This window comes from Mus caroli, unplaced genomic scaffold, assembly GCF_978045245.1.
Source record: "Mus caroli unplaced genomic scaffold, Mus_caroli_1 scaffold_3, whole genome shotgun sequence".
Lineage (NCBI taxonomy): Eukaryota > Metazoa > Chordata > Mammalia > Rodentia > Muridae > Mus > Mus caroli.
The window spans coordinates 93,343,113-93,369,738 of NW_028227258.1; the positions used below are offsets into that span (position 1 = coordinate 93,343,113).

General features: G+C 38.4%; 1 protein-coding gene across 1 annotated transcript in view; it reads left to right on the forward strand.

Annotated features, from left to right (window-relative positions):
* Positions 1 to 2,459: 2,459 nt before the first annotated feature.
* Positions 2,460 to 26,626, forward strand: part of Kpna4 (karyopherin subunit alpha 4) — a 64,566-nt gene continuing 40,399 nt past the window's right edge. Inside the window, exon 1 of the mRNA XM_021158205.3 lies at positions 2,460 to 2,820. Within this exon, the coding sequence (XP_021013864.2) occupies positions 2,752 to 2,820 (69 nt within the window). The 5' untranslated portion in view covers positions 2,460 to 2,751. The remainder of the gene's footprint in view (positions 2,821 to 26,626) is intronic.

Genomic DNA, 26,626 nt, shown 5'->3' on the forward strand with positions numbered 1-26,626 from the left:
ACCAGGCTTGTCCTTTTGTATAACTCTCTCTTGTGAGGTATCAAAGGGTCTCACAAGAACTCTCTTCATCCTTTCTTAGGAAAATTCCTCTGAGACAGGTAACCAAGGTTCAATACATGAACATTTGACATAGTATACACAAACTATAGTGACTGGCTATTATTTCAATATTTTACAGACTAGGCTCTGTAGCCTAGTTTCACATAGAATTCAGACTCATATTTCCAAGTGCTGACATTACAGGCACAGTTTGCCACAGTTAGATCTCATGGGTTTGCTTTAGGACACAGTGTCTCTCAGTGTATCTGAACTGGCTTTAGAATTCTGGAGCTTACTGCCCAAGTCCCATAAGTCCGGGGATTGTAGAATACACCACTATAACTGGCTTAGTCATATTTTAAAATATGCTAGTACTCTAGCATGTAAATTCAGTATCACTTCAACTAAATCAATCTTTGGAGAATAAAACTGTATGAGGGAGAGAGTCTCCAAGTATGGGAACCTGAGTTGGTTCCCCAGCAAAGCCAGTGCAGGTGCGTATGCCTGAGCTCCCAGCACTGGGAGGAGGAGGAGGTAAGACAAGACAAGACAGCACACCTTCGATGGTGAGCTTTTGATTCAGTGAGAAACCTTGTCTCGGGCCATAAGGTGGAGTGCAATAACAATGTAGGAAATCTTGCTTTGTCCTCATTTGCACAAAGATGTGTATACCTGAATATGCCGACACGCCACACACACATAATGAACTTCATCTGAATTTTAAGTTCTGAATTCAACTTACATTCAAGTTAACCCTCAGTGTGAATTACTTCCAAAATGCTTGTTCGCCAAGCCCAGCAGAAAGTATATAAAATACCAAAGGCTTATTTGGAAGGCATTACTTTGTATCTAAAGGGTTGTTCCCACCATTCCATTATAAGTCATCTTCAAGAGGCTCCTATCCTGCAGTTCTTTTTATCCCCCATTCCCAAAAGAACTAGTCCTTTATCTTGCCGAACCCATTGTCTTTGTATTATACCTTACAAAAACATCCTCCTTTGATTTTATTTAAGGTGCTTATGAAATATTTGCATCCTAAACATTCATTTCTGCATGTGGTTCTGCCCAAACAAAATATATCATAAAGAACCAGAAGCCAAATGTTCCCAAAGGGTTTTGTAATAGAGTTTTTTGCCAAGTTCAGACACATCTAGTTTTCCCCTTCCTTCTGACTCTGAACTGCCACTGCTTCACAAAAATCACACAATTTGGGGAACTAATAATTGGTAAATGAACACACACATTTGTTTGTTTTTAGACAGGGTATTATGATGTAGCTCAGCTGGCCTCAAACTCATCTCCACCTGCCTTTGCTAGATTTAACGTGTGGATCACAATGCGCAGCTTAAATATAGTTTTGAAAACATGTTCTCACTCTCTTTTCTGAGCCTAGGGCCTCCAGCATAATTAGCTTCTTCCAGTGAGTTGTATTTTTATTATTATTATTATTTTTTTTTTTTTATCTTGAGATGAACCCGCAAGAGAAGAGGGGAAGTGTCACTAAACTGCTCGAAGTGGCTTTGGACTCTTGCTCTGGCTGGCCTTGCTCTTGGGCTACTTTAACAGCTCCTCCTCATGCCCAGTAGCTACGATTACAAACCGAGTCACCAGCCCGGAGCGATTCTGAAAATTTTGAGAGGCTCTTTTGTACCTGTTTTACATCCGCCTTTGGTTACAATGTTCCTGGTTAAGAGGTTTCCTTGGGATTAACTTCCTTTATCAAGAGTCACAATGTTGCATTTGCTATGTCATGGCTCATAGTCGTCATTCTCTATAAATTAATACGTTGTGATAAGCAGTTTAATTTTCCAAGAGAAACTGCTCAAAATGGGGGTATTAGGGAAGGATCAATTTTTCTCAAGTTTCTACCTGTTGCGAGCACTTGGTCAGAGGCCCCCTTCCTTTTCCTACCGGGTCCCTCTAGCTTTCCCTTCAGTTTTCAGAATGCACATCACCGTAGTCAGTCCTAGCCACGACGACGCCGGGTCCTAGGTTGGTTCGCAGTTCCCAGAACAGGACTCAGGGTTTAGGACTTCACATGGAGCTTAGACACACCTCTTTGCCTTCCAAAGTGAATGAAGCGCTCAAGTAACACGGGGGAGAAAAGAACGAAGTTCAGAACCCCAACATCTAAAGCCACCCCGGCAATCATCCCACCATAACCAGGACCACTACACCCTGCCCATCCCCGCCCGCTCCGGGATCTGCTGCTCTTCGGCTGCCTCAGGTTTCTCCCTCCGCGCGTGACCCCTCCCCTCCCAAGCTCCGACGCCCCGGCCCTTTCCTGCCCCAGACTCTCCCTTCCCCTTTCCTTTCGCTCTTCCGTCCCCCGCTCTCCATCGCCCCCTTTGATTGGCTAAGCACTCCGGAGCCCGGCCGGCCAATCGGCGGACCGGGCTGGCGGCGATGGGCGTGGCCGCAAAGCCGGGCCCTCAGATCGAGGCTGCCTCCCCCTCTCAGCCGGCAGCACATTCCGCCGCCGTTGCCGCCGCCGCCGCTGGCCCCGCAGTCGTCTTCGCCAGAGCTGCTGTGGTACCCGGGCTCAGGGCAGGAGAGGGCAGCCAGGAAGCGGAGGCCCGGCGGGCGAGAGGAAGCGAGCGGACGGGCGGGCGACGCAGGCGGCGGCCGGCTTCCTGGGAGCGTCTGTGCGGCGCGGTGGTTGGGGCGGATCCCGCGGGGCCCGGGCGGGTGGGGAGAGTCGCCGGCCCGGCCATGGCGGACAACGAGAAATTGGACAACCAACGGCTCAAGAATTTTAAGAACAAAGGCCGTGACTTGGAGGTACAGTGGGGTCCGCGGCCTCCGGCCCCGGGCGGGACGCGGGGTGCGTACGGAGTCGGGCGGGCGCGGCGGCCGGCATGGCGCTGGGCGGGCGGGCGAGCGGCCGTGACGCGGGCGCCGCGCCGGGAAGTTTGTGCCGGGCCTGCTCCGCCTCCGCCGGCGACAGCGCCCGGGCCCGCCGGGTGCGGCCTAGGCCTGTCCTGTCGAGCCGGCCAGACACGGGTGAGGGCGGCGGGCATATCAGCCGCGGCGGAGGCCCGGCAGCGGCGGAAGCTCCGGCTCTGCTCGAGCCCCCGACGCCAAGCGTCGCGGGTGGAGGGCGATGGGGGAGCGAGCGGCGACCTCGGAACTTCTCCGGGCCCGAGACGCCTCCACATGCAGGTTTTTCTAATCGCCCCGACTCTGGTTTTACTTCAACGTCCAAACTACAGGAGTCAACTTCTCCGCTGGAGAAAAAGAAAGAAAGAAAGGGAAAAAAAAAAGCCACCCCCGCCGCGAGAGGCGGTCCTGGTGATGCTAAGCAGTGCCTTCCAGCGGCCTGGGTTTCAGTCTGGTCCTAGCTGATTCAAAGATGTGGCTCACGATGTGTCCCTTTCCAGTCAAAGGATCACCTGCCTCCACCGCCTTATTTGAGCTTGTCCACAGATCGTTTTACTCCTCTCTGAGAAGAGACCACCAGTTTGCATTCTTACATAGAAAAGTCCAAAGGGTTATACAAAGCTGTCATCCTCCAGTCTTCGGTATCCTTTCTCTCCACCTCCTGGTGGTGGTGGCAGTGAGGAATCCGGTAGGCTATGGACTGACACCATCACGTATTATTTTAAAGGGGGAAAGAAGGCTTCGTTGTCATAGACACAGTTGCTTCCAAGGTTCGATGTATTAAGCACACAGTTTCTTTCCATTGTGACTTTTTTTTTAATATAGGGAATTAAAAAAAAAAAACAGGCCGTTCTAAGTCAAGCGTTTAGCGTCTTATCCCCTTGTATGCTCTGGTAACTGTTCTTCAGACTGCTGTAGTCTGTTCCTCAATTTGAGCATTTTCGGGATCGAGATGGCAACTTTTGTTGACTTTTCCCAATGCCATTCAGTCTTTTACTGTAGTTTATCCTCTTTTAGCTTACTGCAGTCGTTAGAAGAACTGTATGTCCCAGGGTGTGTGTTGCTATTTAGAGATTGTTTGAAAGTTAAGGAAGCTTATCTTTGTGATCATTTTTTATAGTGGAAGAAATTTTTAAAAAACATTTTTGTTTTAGATTTGTGTATAGGGGTGTTTTGTCTGGATGTGTGTGTATGTGCATCATGTGTGTGCCTGGTGGCCGGGGAGTCCATCCTTTGGAAGTGGAGTTACTTCCAGCTGGGAGCTGCCATGTGGGTGCTTAGAACTAAACCATTTCTTCAGCTCCCACATTTAATATCTTTATTGGAGTAATTTACATGTAACAAAAGCCAACTTTTTAAATGTATAATTCATAGTTGTCATTAAATTTACATGTTGAAAAATACCTATTTATTTTTACTAATATGAATATTTAGAATGGGAAAAATCACAATTTAGGGAATATAAATTTGACAAATACTCCAAAGTTAGAAATTTTAGAAAAATATCAGGTAACCAAACAATCTAATTTTTTTTGCTACCAATTTTTAACAAGTTCCTTGAAATGTGATTCATATACTATATAATTCACCCATATAAAGTGGTTTTTAATGTGTTTAAATGGTTGCACAGTCAGCACCTAAGTCAAATCTTAGGATATTTTCTACTCTTTGAAGAACCCCTGATATACATCATTAGCAATGATTCTCTTTCTCAGCTACTCCAACCCAAAGCAATGTTGTTTATTTTGATTGCCTATTCTGAGTGCTTCATGTAAATGGAATGTACATTTTAGGACACTTTGTGGCTACCTGACTTGAAGATTCATCCATGCTGTAACAAGAACGTTTCTTTCTTAGGTCTTGACTAATATCGTTGCATATAGTTATAGCACATTGTGTTTATGTGTTCATCTTCATAGAACCATGGTTAACCCTTTTTATTGGTCACATATTATTGCTATAAGCATTTATGTACACATTCTTGTGTAACAGTCTTACTTCTTTTGGCTACAAACCTAGAATGCTAGGTGATGCTGGAACTTTGCATCTAACTTGTTATAGGGTTGCCAGACTTCCTTTCTCCCTCTCCACCCCTCTTGTTCTTTTCTTTTGGACAAGGTCTCATTATGTACCTGTAGCCTAGGATAGCCTTGCACTCTCAATCTCTCTCCCTCATCCTCCTGAACACTATCTTTTACTGGCATTATCCCTGCTTCTCTCTCTCTAGTTGTGGGATTGCAAGCATGTGCCACCCTACCCTGTTTTAAGTTATCTTAAAAACAAAAAACAAACAAGAAAATACTTTACCCTTACTCTGTATTTCTTGCCACTATAAACTAATAAATTAATACTGAATCAACCTGGCTACTATGATAGGTGATTTTAAATTATCTATAAATGCATATTAGATGTATTTTGAGATCATATCTGTAGCCACTAATGACTGAATTCATGTAGGTGCATTAGAAATTAGAATATTTTAATTTTCTATCTATACATATAACATGACTAAATAAAAATTATCTAATTTCTGTGACTTACTCAAGATCACATAAGTGGGTCTTGTTCAGTGGTAAATCATAGTATGTAGGATGCCTTGGGTTTGATCCCCAATACCACAAAAGAAAACAAAAGCTTCTAAAGATGATGAGTACTTGTAATGAGACAGAAACATCTTGTATTACTTCTAGACAGTCTATTTGTTGTATTTGTTACTTATATTCCTGAATCTTTCCAAAGCCTGTTTGTACATTTTCTTCCCCTTCAGATAGTTAACTGCATTGTGTTATGTATGTAATATACATATATACATATATGTATATATTATATATATACACACATTATATAACATGATATAGTTACTGCATTGTGTTACATATGTAATGTATGTGAAATGTAACAGATAATAGAATACTGCTTTTTTTGAGTCTTAATATTTACATTTTGGAGGAGGCAGGGCTATTGCTGTACATTGAGAGTTAGCCTAGTATATCCTAAAGGCCATTTTAACATTTAATCCAGCTTTAAAAATGAAATCTTTCACATGACATGATTCCTTTCTTACTAACTTTTCAAAGTCCAGTTTGTATTTTACCATTAGGTTATTTCTCTGTTTAGCCCAGTTCTAGCCTAGGTGAGTAATGGTGTCGTGTGGATGGTTGCTACCTTATTAGACAGCAAATGTGTAAATATTACAGCTGCATGTAGAGTTAGGTAACTGTGACATGTGGGGAAGAGGTTGGTTAAAATGAGGACAAAATCTGCCAGTTTAATTTCATTTTACCTGATCTCTAACTTTGTGTGTGACCTGGAAGAATCATTTTAAGTCTTAGGATTCTTTTCATCTATAAAGATGACAGTGCACAACATCTGTTTTATGAATGCTGTGGCCATTAGTAGGTTAGTGAGTTGCCTGACAACTCAACATAATTTATCTTTTTTATTGGAGAGAGAGGACTCTTAATAGGATTCAGTCTGATTGAATCTCTTGCTTCCGTATTTGCTGTTAGCTGCGTGTGTGGTTTTTCCGTGTGTGTGTGTGTGTGTGTGTGTGTGTGTGTGTATGTTTGTTTGTTTGTTTGTTTCTATGTGTATATGTATAAAACCTTGCACTTCGTGCTACATTAAAGAGTTAATGAATTGCCTACTAGAGAGCAATTGGGCACAATGATGTGACCCTTCTGAAGTCATAATTTTATGATACTAGATTTCTATTTAATATTCATTAGTACTTTTCAGCCTATCAATCAAAAAATAGTCTTGATTTTTTTTTTGAAAGACAGAAGTCAAGGAAGTGTTTGTGAATATTTATTTGAAATATTGTTTAAGGAGTTACCAGATGATGTTCATCAAAGCTTGGCTTCTTCCCTGTAGTGTGGTAGAGGATTGTCCAGTGCTAATTTGAAGGTACTAACATAAAAGAGGTCATACAGTACAGCATAGGAAATGGGTAGTGACCAAATTGCCGATGAGATTTGTCAGGAGTAAGCAAAGCAAATTAAGATCCTCTGTTTCTAAGTTTGGTAGTAGAAAGGGATTTTTTTGTAGCATTCTAGTAAACTTTCAAAGGTTTTATAAAAATTCTAAAAGTTTGCTGGTTCAAGTAGAATGTAAACTATATTAGAAAAGTAATTAGGTCTTGTGAAAACAGCTTATGCTAAGTATGAGTATTAAAATACCACATAATTTTGAGTATAAAATATGAAGTCAGGTTGGAAAGGTTTAATAAAGGTGCTGTGCTGTTTTGTGTTCAGGAACTAGCTTTGTTGGCGCAAAGTGCACAGAGTGAAAACATTGCTAAGCTAGTGAGTCTTATAACTTTAGAGACTGACCTCTCTCATCACAAATCTTGGAACATACTTACTGTGCTTAAAATAACTACTGTCTAATTCTTCAAATAAAGTTCATGCATGAAACAATATGAGACCTCTGAGAGAAAGATTACTGGGATTTAAATTATTGTTTTAGCTTCCTATCAGCTTTTCTAGTTTTTAAGACAACTGACTTCAGAATTGCTTCATTGATAATTTTCACAGTTTACTAGTATGCCAAATGAATATGCACTGTTGGGAAGAATGTAGGAGTGGTTTTGAAAGAATAAAACAGCTTTAGGAAAAATGCATATGTGAATACTTGTTTTGGTTTAGTTTTGGGGGGCAATTGAGCCCAAGTTCTTGTGCTTTCTAATATAATCATTTCCTTTTGGGTGTTTTTATTTTTAGACAGGATCTCACAGTGTAGCCCTAGCTAACCTGGGATTTGTTGTATAGAGCAAACTGACCTTGAACCCACCGAGATCTGCCTGCCTCTACCTTTGAAGTGCTAGGGTTAAGGACATTCCTCACTACCACTACACCCTTAATGTAGTTGTTTGGTTTTTTTTGTTTGTTTGTTTTGTTTTGCTTTGATGGGGTATTTTTTTTAGCATTTTTATTTTATGTGTATGGATATTTTGCCTGCATGTATATCTGTGTAGTGCGTGTGCACCTGTCGTTTGCTGGGACTAGAGGACAGTGTCATATTCCCTGGATCTGGGTTTAAAAGTGGTTATAAGCCATCATGAGGGTCCTGGAAAAGCAACTAATGCCTTTAGTTGTTGAGCCATCTCTCCAGCTCCATGGATAGCTATTCCTGACAGAGGTTGTGGGTTATTAAAATATTTTCAGTGTTTTCTGGGGTAGTGGACATTTACTTGAGGCCTATACTGAAGGAGAGTGCGTAATAAAAATTTGACATGCATTGCTGATTTGATGACCTTCTAGTTTAGTGTTGGTCAGAAGCAGGAGCAATCTTGAATGAGCACCTATGACAGTTATGTTTAACTTTTAATTCATCTCAATTTTGAAAATTAAAGAGAAGTTTGTGCTTCTGACTTAACAGTCAAGAGATTGATTTTATCTCAGGTGTGTATCAAAGTCTTCTTTATTTTTAATACTATATCCTATTATCTTTAATTTTTCTCAGCCTAATGCACTACTAGCATATTTTATAGGTGAGGCATTACTATTGCTTTCTGCACAGAGAGTTTTGGAATTTTGTATCATTTATGAACTTCTAACACTAAAAACTTACCTGCTTTCCATTTAGATTTGGTAAAGTCGGTGTTCAGGAAGACTCCGTCTGCTAGACACTACTGTGAGAATATTGAGCAGCACCTACAAAATACAACAGAGCTGGCCATGGCATGGTGGCACATACTTAGAAGCCCGTATAGAGTTTAACATTTTCACTAGTCAAGCTGCTCATATTACCAGCAAATCTCTATGACATAAGAGTCATTCTGGCTACTAACCTGTGTGAATTCAAAATGTTTGCTGAGGCAGGAGCAGTGGCTCAGTGCTTAAGAGGACTTGGTGGTCCTCTGTCTGGTTCAGTTCCTGTCACCCACATGGCTCCTCGTGTTCATTCGCAATCCCAGGCATTCTTTTCTAAACAGGCTCAGGCTGAGGCAGGAGAATTGCTGTGAGTTTGAAGTCAGCCTTCGGTAAGACTGAAGAGGAGGAAGAAGAGGAAGGAGGAGGAAGAAGAGGAAGGAAGAAGTCTTGTTTTAGTTCAGAAGTCTGTCTGTAGATGTTTGAGGTTCAAAACTCATTACAGACTTTTAATTTTTAATTTGTGGATCTCTTTCAATATTTTCCAATTTGGAAATTAGAATCAGTACTTTTTGGGGTGTTTGTTTGTTTTTCCCAGGCAGGGTTTCTTTTTGTAGCCATGGCTGTGAAACAGGCTAGCCTTGAACTCATAGATCCACCTGTCTCTGCCTCCAGAGTGGTGGGATTAAAGGCCATGTGGGGCTGAAATCAGTACTTTTTAAATGTTGGACTGGCAAGATAACTCAGCAGGCAAAAGTGTTTGCTGTCAAACCTAATGACCTGGGTTCAATCCCTGAGGCCCTTGTGATGGAAAAGAGAAACCAACACCTCAAAGTTTTGTTTTGTGTTTTAATGAATAGAAGAAATTTTAATGGAAACTAACTTGGCTTCCCCAAACCAAAATTATTTAATGAAAAGAATGTTCATATTTAACTTTTTTCCATCTATAAGAGAAGATATGTATGTATCTCCATATCAATTTCTGAATTTAGCATACAGATAAGGGTTTTTTAAAAAGCATTTACCTTTTAGGCTACTTAATGATACTATGGTATAGCTCCAGGGATGATGATTTCGTAAGGATTGGTTGGCATTTGTCTGAAGCTGTATCAGTGTACTCCTTACATTGTTAAGTTAAATATTGATTGAACCACAGACACTTCAAATATATCTCTTCATGGTTTTGTTACATGTATCGAGTTATTCGGAAAACATTCCACTGACAAAACCAGACTGAAGTTACTCAGATCTTCCAAATGCTGACACAGTTTGTTATACAATGAAAAGATTTCCTCCCAACCTAAGAAGTTTTTTTTTTTTTTTTAATAAAATTAAGGAGAAGAAAGAATGAAAGAAAAAAAGAAATTGATATTATTACAATTCAGAAAAATCACTATTGTTCAAAACTTGTCAAGCTCATGGTCGTGGACATAGTTTTCTAAAACAAATCTTTACTTGAAAACCCACATTTTAATCATTAGCAGTAAATATTATAGATTGTTTTCCTTTAAGCCATAGACTTACTAAATCTGCCAGACACTAAATCAAAATAACCATAATTTCTCTGTCATTCTTTCAAGTGAAAATACTCTGTCTTGGGGAAAAAAAAAATAGTTCAATTCACAACCTAATTGTCCAAGTACTTTTTTTTCTACATCTGATTATAGATATTGCTGCAGGAGTGGTTTATGAATACTCCTGTTTTGTTACATAGTTAGAAAAGGCCAGTAGTTGATAAATGTTCTCTGTGTGTATGTATTAAGGCAAGGTCTCACTGTGTCGCCTTTGCTGGCTTCTAACCTGCCAAGTAGCCATCCCTGGCCTAGAATTCACTATGTAGATCAGTCTGGCCTCACCGCCCAAGTGCTGAAATTAAAGATACCATACCTGGCATCAAAGAGTATGAGTGCTTCATCTCCATGTATGTTATGTCTGTGCACTGTGTATGCCTGGTGCTGCTGAAAGCCGGAAGAGGGAGTTGGATCCCCTGGGATTGGAGTGGCAGATGGTTATAAGTAGCTGTGTGGGTACTGAGAATTGAACTCAATTCCTCTGGAAGAGCAGCCCGAGATTTTAACTGCTGAGTCATTCTCCAGGCCCAAGGACATTCTCCAGTAACTTGGCCTAACTGAAATACAATGACACCATTACAGCATAATGCTGGTTTATCTTAGTTTATGCTAGAGCACTAGAGCACAGTTTTAACCCTTTTGCATCAGTGCAATGCTAACATGCATATGTGTACCCATACATCAACACACACACACACACACACACACACATTAATGTATGTTTTATCAGGAAGATAGTTTTGAACTTTAAAATTTTGTTTTAAAATGTCTCAGGACCCCAGACCCCATGAACCATACTTTTATATCATATTTATAATTTATTAGCATTGCTTTTGATACAGATAACTGTCACTTTTAATTACAAAAGACTCATTTTTTATATCAGTGGACAATTTGAAAGAGTTGAGTGTCCCTTTCTAGCAGGTGGGTTTGGGGAATCTGTCTCAGATCGTCAGACTTTCTTGTTTTTTGAGACTGGGTTTTTTCTGTACAGCCCTGGCTGTGCTGGAACTCATTCAGTATATCCTATCTCTGATATCCCCGACTCTGCCTCCCAGAGTGCGGGGATTTTAGTGAATATGCTGCCACTACCACCCGGCTTAATGTTTTATGTAGATTTTGTTGCTGCTTCCCCACAAGATTGTAAGTTTAACCAGTTTTTGTTTTGTTTTGTTTTGTTTTATGGGTATGGGTGTTTTGCCTTCACACACTTACCTACATGTGTACAGTGTCTGAATAGGGCATCAGATTGCCTGGGACTAGAGTTACAGATGGCTGTAAGGGGCCATGTGAGTGATGGAAATCGAACTGGGTAGATCAGCCAGTGCTCTTAACCACTGAGCCATCTCTACAGCATTAGAAAACACTTCTAATTCACACTGTCTAGTATCCATAGTAATTTTCAAGTCATAGACATTTGCTGTTAGTATGAGTAGCTTGACTATTGAAAACAGGATCAGAAGGAAGTTGGTCCCTTTTCACTTTCACTGTAGATTTCATTTACTGCAAACTTAATGCAAACGTTGTGTGGTCTGCACACCTATAATCTTAGCAATCCCCTCAGGAGACCACAGACAGGAACATGGGGAAACCAACCTGTCATACACAAGTAAGACCCTGTCTTCTTATTGTTTTGGTTTTTTTAAACTTGTAATATTAATGTAAATTACATTTTACTTGTTACTTCATTGAATTTTTATTAACAAAACCTGGAAATCGTGTGATAATATAGTGTTTCCTAATTTGATTATGGACATACTTTTTAATACTAAAAAAGCAAATTTTCTTATGCTACCTACTGGGTTTATCCAAGCCATCATGTCCTCTGTTATGATGGACTGTATCCCTTGAACTTTGAACCAAACAAATTCTTCTTCCCTTTTATAAAAAATAATGGAAGGTGTTATATACTGTGTTGGTGTCCTTCCATTATTGGTCTCCCAGCTGAGCTATGTCAGCTGAGCCTGTTGCTTCTGTTACCTGCTTTAGTTTAATGAGTATGTTTGTGGTTCCTCCAAGTAGCAGTTCAGTTTGAGAGTTGTGCCCTGGAGTCCCCACATTGAGTGGTCTCTGCATAGTCATTGTCGATGGCCCTGCCTTGTTGCTATTTGACCTGCCTCTTTAGCCACTTTGAGGAGCTTTTGGTAGTCCACAAAAAGAAGCAAAATGTTAATCTGCTATTTCAACATAGTTATTGTCATACCTGGTTCTTTAGTAGATACTATGAAAACCCAAGTGGCTTGGCTCTCTAGTGGTCTAATGTGGTCTTTTTAATGATGTTAAAATTGAAAGTTGCCCAATAACTCCAAGCAGAAGGAGCTGATTGTAAATTATGTAATTGTTTTAGGGGAAAGAACCAGCTGAAAATAGTTCAAGTATAATGGGAAATCTTTTTCTTATAATCAGATAAATCCAAGCAACAGCTGGCATTTTGATTAGAGTCAGAGTCTAGGGATGAGTGCTGATATAAGAACGGTATGGATATAACCTTGAAAACATTATGGTTCCTGTAAGAAGTCAGTCAAAAACAAACAAACCACAGTCCCATTTACAAATACAGATAGAGCAGAACTGCTCTACGTGCAGTACTCCTGGCACCAGATCTGGGAGATTTTTTTTCACAAATTTGGGGGAAGGAGATTTTTAAATATTAATCTCTCAAGCAGTTTTTTTTTTTTTTAGTAGATATCAGCTAGATGTCCTCTAAATCAGTTTCAGAAGCTGTCTAGGATTTACTCACATAAAATTGCCCCCCCCCACACACACACACACTTTTGTCCCCAAAGATAAGCTCCACTTTTCCTATGCTGTTTGCAGGCAGGCACAGGCTGTGTGTGGTCTTCTGATTGACCCCTGGCTATAAATCCAGTTTTCCATGAATACCCTCCTTTGGTTCAATTACTTTGCTAAAGTAGCTCACAGAGTCCAGGGAAACAGTTACAGATACTAAAAGGCTACAATTGAACAGCCAAATTGAAGAAGGAAGAGTTATATGAGGAGGACCACAGAGCTTTCATGACCTCTGCCAGTGTACTGCTCTCCAGGTACAGCTACATACTCAGCTCCTAAAACACCAGATAATTGTTGTTAGGGTTAGGGGGAGGGGTATTTTATACACATCATTTACATACATAGGCATGATTATGTTTATGTTTGTATTATGTTGGTGATCACTTTAGCACTCTCTCTTGCCCAGAAGTTGGGATGTAAAGATGAAAAAGTTCTACCCCCTGGCTGGAACAACATGCTAGGTTTGGTTAACAATTGTGCAAATAACAATTATGATGAAGTGAAGTCCCAAATCTCTTAAGTATGCTCATAATAGGCCCATCATATAAGCATTCTAATGACATTCTTTGGTTGGTTGGTTTTTGTTGCTGTTTTGAAACAGGGTCTCTGCCTGCTGGGCTGAAAAGGCATGTGCCACCACACTTGGCTGACGTTCTTTTTGAGCACAATCTCCTTTTGTAACCCAGACTGGCCTCCAATTTATTAACTGAAGATATCCCTCCTCAGTCTCCTCATTGCTGGGTTGTAGGTATGGGTATATGCCACCTGGCTTCTAAAGCACTCTTATCTAGAAATTCTAAAGATTTTGGAAGATGTATTGAGGAGGTGGTGGTACGGTATGGATGACACAGATATTTCATAATATAGTGTTAAATGTCTGGAATAAGTAACTCAATGAAGACAGAAAGTAATTACTGGTTGCTAAGAGTTAGGATAGAGGAAATCAAAAAAATGCTTTAGGTATAGGGCTGTTTGTGGTGATGAAAGTCACTAGGAGTTAAATGATAGCAGTCATGAAAACTCACTGCATTGTATTTAAGTGAGTAAACTGGATGGCATGTGAGTGTAACTTCAGTAATGGCATTACGATGATAACAAAGAAAGATTAATTAAAAGAATGAGTTGGGATGGTGGCCAATTTCTCCTACCCAGTAGTCACAGTTGAACTTGTGCAGTCAGCTCTGTCACTGACTTTTACGTCTCTCTATTTATTGTATGCATTTGTTCTGCAGATATTTATTCAGCATCTGTGTCTGAAATTCTGTCATAAGCATGAGCCCAAAAGCAATGGACAACATAGGCTTAATTCGTATTCTTAATTCGTATCAGGTCAAGTTCTCTCAGCCCTGGGCTTAGGTTAACCTTGCAGGAGTAGTTAGCTTCTGGGGGCTAGAGTTGTAGTAAACTGCTTTATTTCCTTAACAAACCTTCAGTTTGAAGGGAAAGGCAGTCCTAATTGTTTTCTATTTGTTAACACTTTTCTACTCAAGGGAAGAATACATTTCTACACTTAAAAATTTAGAATCCCACCTTTTTGGGTACTTGTTTTGACTGAAATCTTAAGTAATAATAGGGAGCCCTCCTTTATTTAGATTAGGGTCTTATCTATTATAGTAAAGGTAAGATTGTGAGAATGCATGTATTTTTAGCATACTGCTTGCCTGCTGCCAAGTGAACTATTCATTTTTCCACAAACTACTATCCTAGTCTTGGTATTAAATTAAGGTATGTTAAGTTACTAATTTAACTGAGTGGTAAACTCTGCCCAAGTTTAAGCAGACCAGTCTATTAATCTTCCTGCCTGTCTGCCTACCTGCCTGCCTTCCGTTGCACTGTTTGTAGATTGGTTTTTTTGGGCTTTCAGGTATCTTTCTCCTACTCACATGAGGAACCTTCAGGAAGAGTCAGTGGAAAGTAGTTTCTTTCAGAAAAGATTGCTACTATAGTGGTGTTTCAGTTTCTGTTCACTTTCTACAACTGTTAGAATGTTGCAGATCGTTATTGGCTCTGCGCTGTCCTGTCTACAAAGGGCTTTGTTTGTTTTGAGATTACCACTCTACAATTCAGAAAATACTTTTTAAAAAATAAAATTAAATTAAAAAATAATTAAGTAAATTCAGGCTGAGGAGTAGTAATGGTGAGTGCTTGCCTAGCATGTTTAGGGTTCTGGGTTTCATACCCAGCAGTGCAAACCAACCAACCAAACACAAAACCATGCTCCCCTGCTTTAATAGTTTCCTATGTGCCACAGTTAGCTTCTGAATGCCCAGTTGAGACCTCCAAGCATTGACCTTTACCTACTTTTCCTACCTGTATGTTTTATTTTTTTCTAGCTCTTAGACAACTGTAGTCCTCTTCCTAACGCCCTTCACACAAGCGACTTTAGCTGTCTTTTAGCTGTCAGAATGCCTTTTTCCTCTCCTTAAAGTTACAGAGATTTGTATGCTCACTCAATGTCAGCTTCCCCCAATTATTGTAAAACTTCTGTTAGTTATGGTGCTCTCTGTCCTGCCCTTACCATCCTTGAACTTGAGTTCAAGTGATCCTTCTCTTGAGCAGGACTTGAAGCATGCATTAATAAGCCAGCCATAGAGTTGACACTAAAGGAAATAGTTTTTATTTATTAATTTTTGAGGTAGGGTTTTTAGTAAGTTGCCCAGGCTGGCTTTGAATCTGAGATCATCTTGCTTTAGCCTCCTAAGTACCTGTATTATAGTTGTATGCCACCATGCCTGAATGAAAAAAAATGTTTAGGGAGGAAAGAAATATGTGTCTGGTTAGTATTAGTAATTAAGTGAGATTTTTTTAAAATTCAGGTTTATGTTTTCCTCTTTCTGAGCAGGTAGTACATAGCAACTTGGTTTTACTTTCTTTTTTTCTGAAATAGTGCCTATCAAAGTTGAAAGGGATCTTCATTATTTAAAACAATAATGAGGTATAGAATTTACTAATGGACATCTATAAGGAGAACGTGGCACTTGAAGAATCTGGGATTGCTGCTGTAAAATGTCAGACTTGGGGTGCCATGGAATGAGTGGCTCAGCAGCAAGCTCATGGCCATGAGCTCCTGCATGGTAAAGGAAACAACCAGAGCCCACACACGCGTTGGGCTCTGACCTCACGCATCGGCTGCCGCACACTCATCCACGGGCATGTGCACATGCACATACAAAGGTAATAGAAAAATTAAGAAAGTAAATAAAAGATAAACTTGAACACATTTTTAAAAGGAACAAAAAACGAAGGTTGTGTTGGTAAAGTTATGGAGAAGTTAGAATCCTTGTGCACTGTTGATAACAATGAAAAGTGGCCCAGGTACTTTGGAAAGGTAGTGTCCTCAGATTAAAGTAGAATTCTGATTCTAGGTATATAGACTTAGATAAGCTGAAAACAAGATTTCTGTGTACCCATATCCACAGCGGTGCTATTCACAATATTAAAAGGGTGAAAGTGATAGATGAATGGCTAAATAAAAATTAGGCTAAGTGTGGTGACCACCCCATTGGCTGCATTGGTAGAGGGAAACCCTTAAAATCAAATACTGAGACTTTTTTTAAAATGAGACTTTGCTTGCAGTGTGGTTCCAAGAAACCAAGGATGGGCTGGAAAGTGAAAGGGGTGTTTTCATTGAAAAATTGTAGAGTTTCCCAGATACCTAAATTTCATTTACTCAGAATTTACTCAGAATACCATAGCATAGTGAATGAGATGTGAGTTGGCAACTCTTAAGCCCTGAGCAATATTTTAAGAGACCTGAATGTCTGTCTAGTGGTGGGAATAAATGATAAAAGAAATAGACCATAAGTCATTGTGGATGATGGGTTTGGAATCTTTATTCTTATGGTAATTATCTGTTTTGGTAATTTTAATGTGTATCTAGTAATGAGTAGTTCTCAGTCCTCATCTTTATTTTTAGAACATTATTATGCATGTGAAGTGTGTGCATACACCCGCACCCACACACTTCACATACACATCCATGTATATCATATAGAAGTTAGAGGACAGTGTTGTAGAGTTTGTTCTCTTTCTACTTTTGCATAGATTCCAGAGATGTACCTGACGTTGCCAGGCTTGTGTGTAGCCTTCACCTACTGAGCCACCTCACAAGCCCTGTAGTCTTTATCAGTGTATTGTTTGATGTCACTATGCTCCCATGGGAAAAGCCCTTCTCTCTTCTCCTCTCCTTTCCTTTTTTCTTCACTTTTCTTTTTTCTTTTTTTCTGAGTGACTCCAGAATAGTCCTGACTGTTGTTTATTCTTCTACCTCTTAAGGGTGTACCTACCATATGGTACTGTATTTGTACTGTACCATTTTTATACGGACAGCCTTCTACATTGATATCGTCCATGCCTCCCTTTCTTTGTTTTTGTTTTGACTTTTTTACTTTCAAATTTCAAGACATGGTCTCACTATAATGGCCTAGGCTAGCTTGGAATTTCCAGTCCTCCAACCTCGGCCTTCTGAGTGCTGGGGATGCAAGCAGGCACTGGCTCCTCCCAACTTTATTGAACTCTAGATTCATTTGATTATTTTATCATGTTATTTTTATGCATTGTAAGCATTTTAAACTTAACAACTTCAAAAATGACATAACCTACCCCACTCCCTGGACCTACCTAGTAATCATTAAATTTCTTCTATCTTAGTTAGTTACATTTCAGTCTAAAGTTGCTTGAACCAAAACCTTAGTACCATCATCTTATTGCAGTCATGCCCTGTTCAGTGTAGTAAATTTAAGTCCTCTGCGTGTATGTGTGTGTGTGTGTGTGTGTGTGTGTACACTTTAATGTGTATTCTTTAAATATCATGATCCCACTCAAGTCTCTAGCCTGGAGTACTGTAACTTAGCATAGAAACTAGGAAAATTTCCTTCTTTTTTGAGGGGGGTGGGGGTTGAGACAGGGTTTCTCTGTGTAGACCTGAACATCCTAGAACTTGCTCTGTAAACCAGGCTGGCCTTTGAACTTGGATCCTCCTGCCTCTGCCTCCCAAGTGCTGGTATTAAAGGCATGAGCCAGCTGTTAGATTTTTTCCCCCCAAAGACAGACTGTAGCTCTCTGTTGCTCACAATCTAGCATTGGCTTCTTAGCACAAAGTTAATGCCAAAATCTTTAGTGGTTGACCATTTGTCTTCTTAACCCCCTATTTATTGCACGATGGCTATCTTAGATTCCTTACCTTGTTTTTTTTTTTTCTTTCATAGGTTTCTTTTTTCCCTTGTTGTTACTCTTATCTACCCTAAATGCTATGTCAATATCCACATAACTTGATCACTTACTCATCTTGTTAATTCCATCCCCTAAAAAAAATCTCTAGCTTTATATTTTTCTAATATTTAGCCCATTTCATATACTTTATATTCCATTTTTTTGTCTTATCCCACTAAAATGTAAATTCTATGAGACAAGGAATTTTATCATTATATTCCTAATAGCTCCTTAAATGCTGACTGAGGTTTAATGAACATTTATGGAAAAATAAAAGTATTCTTAAAAAAGCTGAGTGTGTGTGTTTGTGTGTGTGTATGCGCGTGCATGCGCGCGCGCACGCAAGCGAGTGTGTGTGAGTGCATGCACACATGAAGACACCAGTAGTGAGCTTTTTGACATGGGTGTTGGGAGTTGAACTCAAGTCCTCTAAAGAGCGGTACATTTTTCATAACCACTGAGCCATTTCTCCAGGCCCTGTAGAATGCTTTTTAAACAGTGCTTAAACAAAATAATTCAGTAATTTACCTCTTAATGAAGATTTGTCTATTAAAGTTGGATATAAAATCATAAAGAAAGATGAATAATATTTTAAAAGTGGATATTAAGGTGGGAAATAGCAGGTAAGTTTAGCTTGTTTGAAGAAATATATACTACAAGTAGACCTTGGGTAGAAAAAGTTGTGGTGTGTTACAAAAAATACTGAACTAGATCCAGGATATCTGAGACTTGATATTCTTGTGAAAATTATTCTGAGTTGAGCATGGTGGCACACGCCTTTAATCCCACCCAGCACTGGGGGAGGCAGAGGCAGGCGAATTTCTGAGTTCGAGGCCAGCCTGGTCTACAGAGTGAGTTCCAGGACATCCAGGGCTACACAGAGAAACCCTGTCTCCAAAAAAACAAAAAGGAAGGAAGAAAGAAAGAAAGAAAGAGAGAGAGAGAGAGAGAGAGAGAGAGAGAGAGAGAGAGAGAGAGAGAGAGAGAGAAGGAAGGAAGGAAGGAAGGAAGAAAGAAAGAAAGAAAGAAAGAAAGAAAGAAAGAAAGAAAGAAAGAAAGAAAGGAAAAGAAAGAAAATTATTCTTTTCCTGTCTCTCTGAAGTGAAATAATTGAAAGTAAATGATTTTTATTCTTTCTTGTGTTATTTAATTAAAATTTTTTATTAAGAGGAACTAAAGAGATGGCTTGGTGGCTAAGAGTACTAGCTGCTCTTCCAGAGAGGACCCAGGTTCAGTTCTCAGCACCCACATGGTGGCTTCACAACTATCTGTAACTCCAGTTCCAAGGAGTCAGGCACCCTCTTCTGACCTCTATAGGTGCCACACATGAAATTGGTGTGCAGACAAACCTGCAGGCAAAAACCTCATACATATAAAATAATAATTAAAACTATTTTTCATTTAAAAGTAATGAAAAGAAGCAATTAGAAAGGAAAATTTACTCTGATGAAGTCCCTAAGACATGGGACAGCCCATTTTGAACAGTTCCAAGGAAATGACCAGCTTTGCTCAGGAACTCCAAAAACCATACTTGCAGGGACAGAATGGTAGTTTGAGGTACTGAGTGCAAAAGCCAGAAGCCCAAGGGAGGAGACCACAGAAGCGCCCATGAAATGCTCTGTTGTGTTTGACAGTTTGCCCATTTCCTCCATCTAGAGAAACAAAGGTTGAGATGGCCCATGAGATGAGAGCAGCTACCAGGGACACCTTATAAAATCACTCTTAATCAGTGTGGCTTTAACAGTCACATAAACGGGGTTTCTCAACCTCTGGCCTACAAGTTATTAATGACATATATTTTTTGTTTTCTGTTCTTGCTTCATTCTTTTTCCTTTTATGTGCATACCTTTATGATTTTATTATATGTATTAATTCACTTAAAAGAACCTAGAGAAGATACATTGCTGTTTCACAGCTATGAATAAACTAAAGCCATAGACAGACAATAACATATTTTCATAAGAACATCATGAATTTAAACTTATTTTGTTCTTATAGGAGGGAAGCATTCCTTATTTTGATTTTCATATTTTACTTTAATTGTTTTATTTTGAGGGCTGTTTTGTAATGGGTAGCCCTTTTATCCTGGAGCTCTATATGGACCAGACTGGCCCCACCCTTGCAGTGGTCCTCTTGCCTCTGCTACCTTGTGAGTGCCGGGATTATGCCATCATGACTGACTTATTAACTTTTTTGTTTAAGTGGGTGATTATTTTGATTTGTTTCTTTGTTTTAGATTTATTTTTGTATATTTATGTACACCGTGTGAGTGTGTCTAGTGCCTGTGGAAGTCAGGAGATGGCATTGTATCCCTGGAAACTGCAGTTAGGGATGGTTGTGAGATAAGGTAGGTGCTAGGAATCAAACCTGAGTACTCCACCAGTGCCCTCATGGATGAGTCGTCTCTCCATTCTCAGAGGTTTTGGTTTTTGGTTCTTGAAGCAATCTCATTATGTTGCCCAGGCTAACCTTGAAATCAAGGCAGCCTTCCTGTTTTATTTTCCTGGTACTAAGTTATAGGCATGAGCTGCCCTGCCCAGTTTAACATTGTTTCTCTCTCTCTTTTTTTTTTTAATTAGAGTTGTTTTTCTCATCTAAGAATGCACCAGAACAGCAGAGAAATGAGATTTGTCCATAGTCTTGTGTTCTTGGGTTCCACTGACTTCCCTAGGTTGATTAAATCTGATTTTACTTTGTAGTGTTGTAATTCTTCCCACTGTCATTTCCCATGTGTTTTTTCTTCAACCAGTTAGAATCATTGAAAAGATTGAAGAAAAATGAACATTCTTGCAAGCACTAAAGTGTCATTCATCCATTCATCCTACTTTGTTGAGTGAAGTGCATTTCTTGATTGTCCTCAGTCACTGCCATTGCTTTCATGACTTTTTGGTTTCTCCAGCAGTGTAGTATTTCAAGTTCCTCATAGTGTTAAATGTCAATTCTGGTGGGTCAGTGATATCTACTGTGGAGAAAACTACCACTGCAACCCTTCATAAGACTATTCAATGAGGAAAAAGTTCAGTTATTTTCAAACCATAGTTTAATTTCTCAAAGATAATATCTTAAGGTAGAGATATTAAATCTCTAATTAGTACACACTGTTAGTGATGAGGAATCCAATTCAAACTTCTCTCAATAGAAGTGAAAGGATATATAGAACTTAAGCATAGAGCTTATTCAGTGTAGGAATAACCATTTAACATTGGCAAGTTACTAAAGCAATATAGGTAATAATTCTACATACCATACTTTGAAATGATTTATATATAAATTAATAGGCATCAAAAACTTAGTCGTCTACTACCTCATGGTTGACCATATTAAGTGGGTAAATAAACTGTGCCTACCAAATGCTTCTAGCTGTTGATATTTCTTTGGGCTGAGATCTGTCTGCAGTGAAACAATATACTTGACTTTTCATAAAACTGATGGGCTCTTGCTTCCCGCCATTCTTCACATCTGACATTCGTCCACAGATCCTGCACATAACATCTTTTAATTTAAAGATTAGTGTATATGAGTTGTAAAAGCGGTCGACTTTATTCATTTCCATAATGTATACATGTGATTTGATTGGATTTTCTATTATCCTTTCATTTCTTTTTCCCCTCGCCCTTTGCTCTTTAACACCTCGTAATATTAGACCCTTTTGAATTTCAGGTCCCTTTTCTTCTGTACTAAATTATACAGATGAGAAAAAAATGAAGTGTAATATTTGTCATTGTGTGGTTGACTTATTCCATGTAATATAATCTCTCGTTCTACTCATTTTCGTACAGACAACATGATTTCACTCTGTTTTGGCTGAATCAAACTCCATTGTCTGTATATATGATTTTGTCTTTATACATTGATCTGTTGATGATGCTATAACATCTGTGACTTGGCATTTGGTAAAAGTGCAGCAGTAAACATGGGTACACAGGTGTTCATAAGTAAGCTGACTATGATTCTTGTGGGTACATACCCACAAATAGTATAGCTGGATCATATATGTTAATTTTCTTCATAGAACCTCCATCCTAATTTCCATAGTGACAGGGTTTTTTTTTTTCCTTTTTTAATGTGCATTAGTGTTTTGCCTGCATGTATATGGGTGTGAGGATGCCAGATGTCCTAGAACTGGACCTATAGACAGTTAAAAATTGCCATGAAGGCACTAGGAATTGAACCTGGATCCCCTAGAAGAACAGCCAATACTCTGAGCCACTGAACCATCATCTCTCCAATCCCTTCCATAGTGACAGTTAATTAACATTCTCACCAACAATGTAGTAAGTGTTTCATATTCCATACATCCTAGTCAACATCATTTGTTTTGGTTTTATTGTTGATAGCCATAGAGTGAGATAGAATCCCAATGTAACCTTGATTTTTTTTTTTTTCATTTCCTAATAGTTAAGGATGTTGAACATTATTTTTTGTCTGTGTGTAGTTCATTTGAGCCAGGGTCTTCCCCTGTGTTATCCAGATTGTCTTAAACTAAGATTAGCTGATCTTCCTGCTTTCTTGGCCTCTTTAGTTCTGCGATTACATGTGTGTAACACCACTCTTGACTGTATATGCCTTATTTTATCTTAGCTTCTTTTTTGTAAATAATAATAACAACAACAATAATAATAATAATATGTGCGTGTATTGTATACCCACATATATACATATATGTGTGTCAAACATCTTCATCTCAATCCTTTGGTCAAGAATTTAGCATATCTGTCATCTTAAGTATTTGCCTTTTAGGCCAGGCATGGATAACCTTTAATCACAGCACTGGGTAAGAAAAGGCAGGTGAATTTCTTATGATTTCAAGTCTAGCCAAGATTACATAGTGAAATGCTGTTTCAAAGAGCAAAAACAAAACAAGTATTTCTGTTGTCAAAGTACCTTATGTTTGTGTATCTGTTTAAAGATGTTACTATGTTCTAGAGCTGGAAATTCTACTTAACTGTGTGTTCTACAACAATCTGTGTGTGTGTGTGTGTGTGTGTTAATTTATTAAGTAAATGAAATTGAGTCTTATGTTTGCATGGTACACAGCACCCAGTATTTGCTAAATGTTAGGTCTTCTTGATAATTTGCAAACTATATTTCTCTGTCAAAAAAGTACAACCATCTTTTTAAAAACTTTTTATTATATTGTGTGTGCATGCACATCACTTGTGTCAGGGGGCAGCTCATAGGGTTGATTCTTTCCTTCCATTATATGAATCCAGGGATCCAACTAAAGTCCTTAGGCATGATGTCAAATTAAAGTCACTGAAGCATCTCACTGGCCGGAGCACCTCCTTCTTAAGGGAGTGGATATACAGTGCATCTGGTCCATCTTTGTATTTTTAGTGCTTAGCAAAAGAAGGCTAATAAGCTTTTCATGGATTGTAGCTGGGCATTGTTTTGGTTTTGAGATAGAGTCTTATTATGTAGGCTAGGCTAGCCCTCACCTTACAAGCCTTCTGTCCTTGATTCTAGATTACTGATATTATAAGTGTTCGTAAATGTACCTGGTGGAATAAATCCTTTCTAACAGGTTAGAAACAATGATATATGTTAATGTTTTGGGTTGGGGACATATATATGTAGCTTTACATATGTTAAATTTTTAATAGATGTAAAGTTGGTTAATTTTAAGTTTTGATGGTTGTTAACAATTTCTGGATAATATAGTCTTTATTACAGTTCATTAAAATGTATTCCATTATACACAAAGTCTGTCTTCCGCCTCCCCGCTGCTTCTTCTTTTTTTGAGACAGGGCTTCTCTGCCCTGAAACTCACTCTATAGAGCAGGCTGGCTTCAAACTCAGAGATCCTCTTGTATAGTGATTAAAGATGTGGGCTACCTCTGCCTGGATTTAGTATTTCAAATTTTTATTTTCATGTGTTTTAATATTACCTAAGTTAACCTTCCTGAGGTATGAGTAACATGCTGAATGAAATAAAATCAAAGTATTATTTTCTTGTTCTTTTGATGACTAACTTTAAATGTTTTAAAGCTTTTTCTCTAAAGAGAATACGTTCTAATTAATATAAATCTTGGTTTTGCCCAAGAAAAATTTAAATACCAAAATTTTTATAATATTAAGTTATATCATAAATTAATTTTAGAGATTCAGAGACGGGCATATTGGTTAAAAAGTGACTTGAAAATTAGCAAAAGTAGAAAAATTAAGAAAAATAGGTAGTCACTATCTGGAAATGAACTATTAATTGGAAGGTATTAGACTCTGTATTCTATTAAGAGCAGGGAACATAATAAAACTCAAGCATAGTGATATAAACATAGAAAATATATTTTAAATTTAAAAAAATGCATACCTTTGAGAAATAACACTTTGGATTCTTTAAGAAACAATTGCTTAAACTTTTAAAAATTGTTTTCCTTTGATTCAATTTAAGATTTTATAACTATATGACAAATTTGAAAATTATGGACTATTTTAAAGTTCTGAACTAAAATTTAACTGCAACCTCCTACTTTGTATTCCCTTTTCCCTCCCGCATTTATCCCCTTTATCCTTTGCTTAGCTCTGTGGTTTATAAATAAGTCTTTGGCGAGTGGTAGCCTTTTGAAATTCTAATTGACAACTCTGCTTAGTGCAGTGTGAATTTTGTAAACTCACAACCATTACTACATGTAATATGCAAAGCCTTATTTCTAAGATACGAGGAAACTAGGCAGCCTTATATACCTCTTTCACAGGACCTCAAAAATAAATGTCCTTGATTTGAGATGGGTTTATTTTGGAAAGGAGAAGTTAAACTCTTACCCTGTAGTAAAGACTGTACTTTGCAAAGAGTTTTTGTAGGTAACAGTAGCTCTAGTCATATGTTGTTATTGCATTATTAAATTGAGTCCATTCTTATTAATGGTTTTCTCTCTTTTTTGGTAGGGACAAGTAGATCAATTGGTTTTTGAGACAGGGTTTCATAATATAGCCCAGCCAGCCTTGAGTTTGAAGTATTTTGGTTTTTATTTTTAATTCTAAATTATTAAAACCTCAAACTTTAATAAATAGGATATATTACAGTATAGGAGGGACTTATATAATAGTTTGCACTAATGTGAAGAAAGTGAAGTTTGTTACATTCCTGTCTTCTTTAAGGTGCAGTGCTTATTAGTGAAACCTACACAAAGGTTTAATACCTCTAGCCCTCAGAAGTCTGTCTTATTAACCTCTTTGAACCATCCTTTATGTAATTCATGTTAGAGGTACCATAGTCTACATGAAAGCAAAGTTTTTGTTATAAAGTTGTTTGTTTTCTGTTATAATAAGCAAAGCTTATTGGTTAAGTTGAGTATCTCTCACCCAAAATGCATGGGGCCAAAATATCTTTCTTTACATTTTCAAAATTTTGTGTACATTTAAAATAAGACCAAAGTTCAAACATGAAATTCATTTATATTTCATTAATATATTAGTTAAATGATAAAATTTGATAATGTGTCAAATAGTTTTGATCATGAAACAGTTGTGGTGTATAGTTTATCATTTCAGATATATCAACATTCCAAATTTGGATTTTCAGAGGATTTTGGATTTCAGATTTTCACATTACAGAAACTTAGCCTTTAGTGCTTTAACTTAACTTTAATATGAGCCTTAGACTCTCAAATTGGCTTGAATTCTACTTCCAGGTGTTTGGAAAACTTTCTTACTGCTAAGGGGCTTTGTATGATACTGAATTCTAATCCTCTGTTTTGGGACTAGTAATGTAAGCAGTTTTCATATTTGTATGAATGTGTAAGAAGAATAAAGATTTCTTTTTTGGGTTGTAATATTTAAATTAGATGCTAGATCTTAAAACTCGGATTTTCATAGCTGATTATTCATTTTGCAATACTTATTTTGTTAGCAGCCTTTAATTTAGTATTAGTAAAATCCTTATCTGTACCAAAAAATCAGAAGAGCACAGAATAAAGTAATATGAACAAAAATTGGGACTAAGTTTTTACACAAATAAAATTAAGACAATCAAGAAGAAATAATATTTATCCTTGTTATCTTATATATAGAAAGGATTAATATTGTAGTAGGGGTCTCCAATAAACAAATAAAATTGTATGGTAATTTAGAATATGATACATGACAATGAGAGAAAATCAGCTTGATAAAGGATAGTATTCGATGGACAGTGAAAGACTCAAAGAAGACGGAACTGAAGATGGTAGGAGAGAACATTCCACCTGAGGACATAACAGTAATGATAACACACAGGAAGTGTCAAGTAATGCATTTTCTTATTTCAGCCTTACTGTAACTGTAAGTAGGCCGAGTAGGGTCTGGTAGCACAGCCCTGTAAATCCCAACAATTACAGAGTAGGTCTGGGTGAGTCCAAGGTTATCCTAGGAAGTAAGACAGTGTCTTAAAATAAAGAGCAAAAAAGTACAGGAGATAAAGCTTAGAGTGCTTCTTGCCTCTTTGAGTGTGGTGTCACATGCCTTGAATCCCAGCACTCAAAGCAGCGGCAGACAGGTCTTTCTTTGTGAGTTCTAAGCCTGGTCAACATAGTGCATTTCAGAACAACCAAGAGTACATAGTGAGATGTT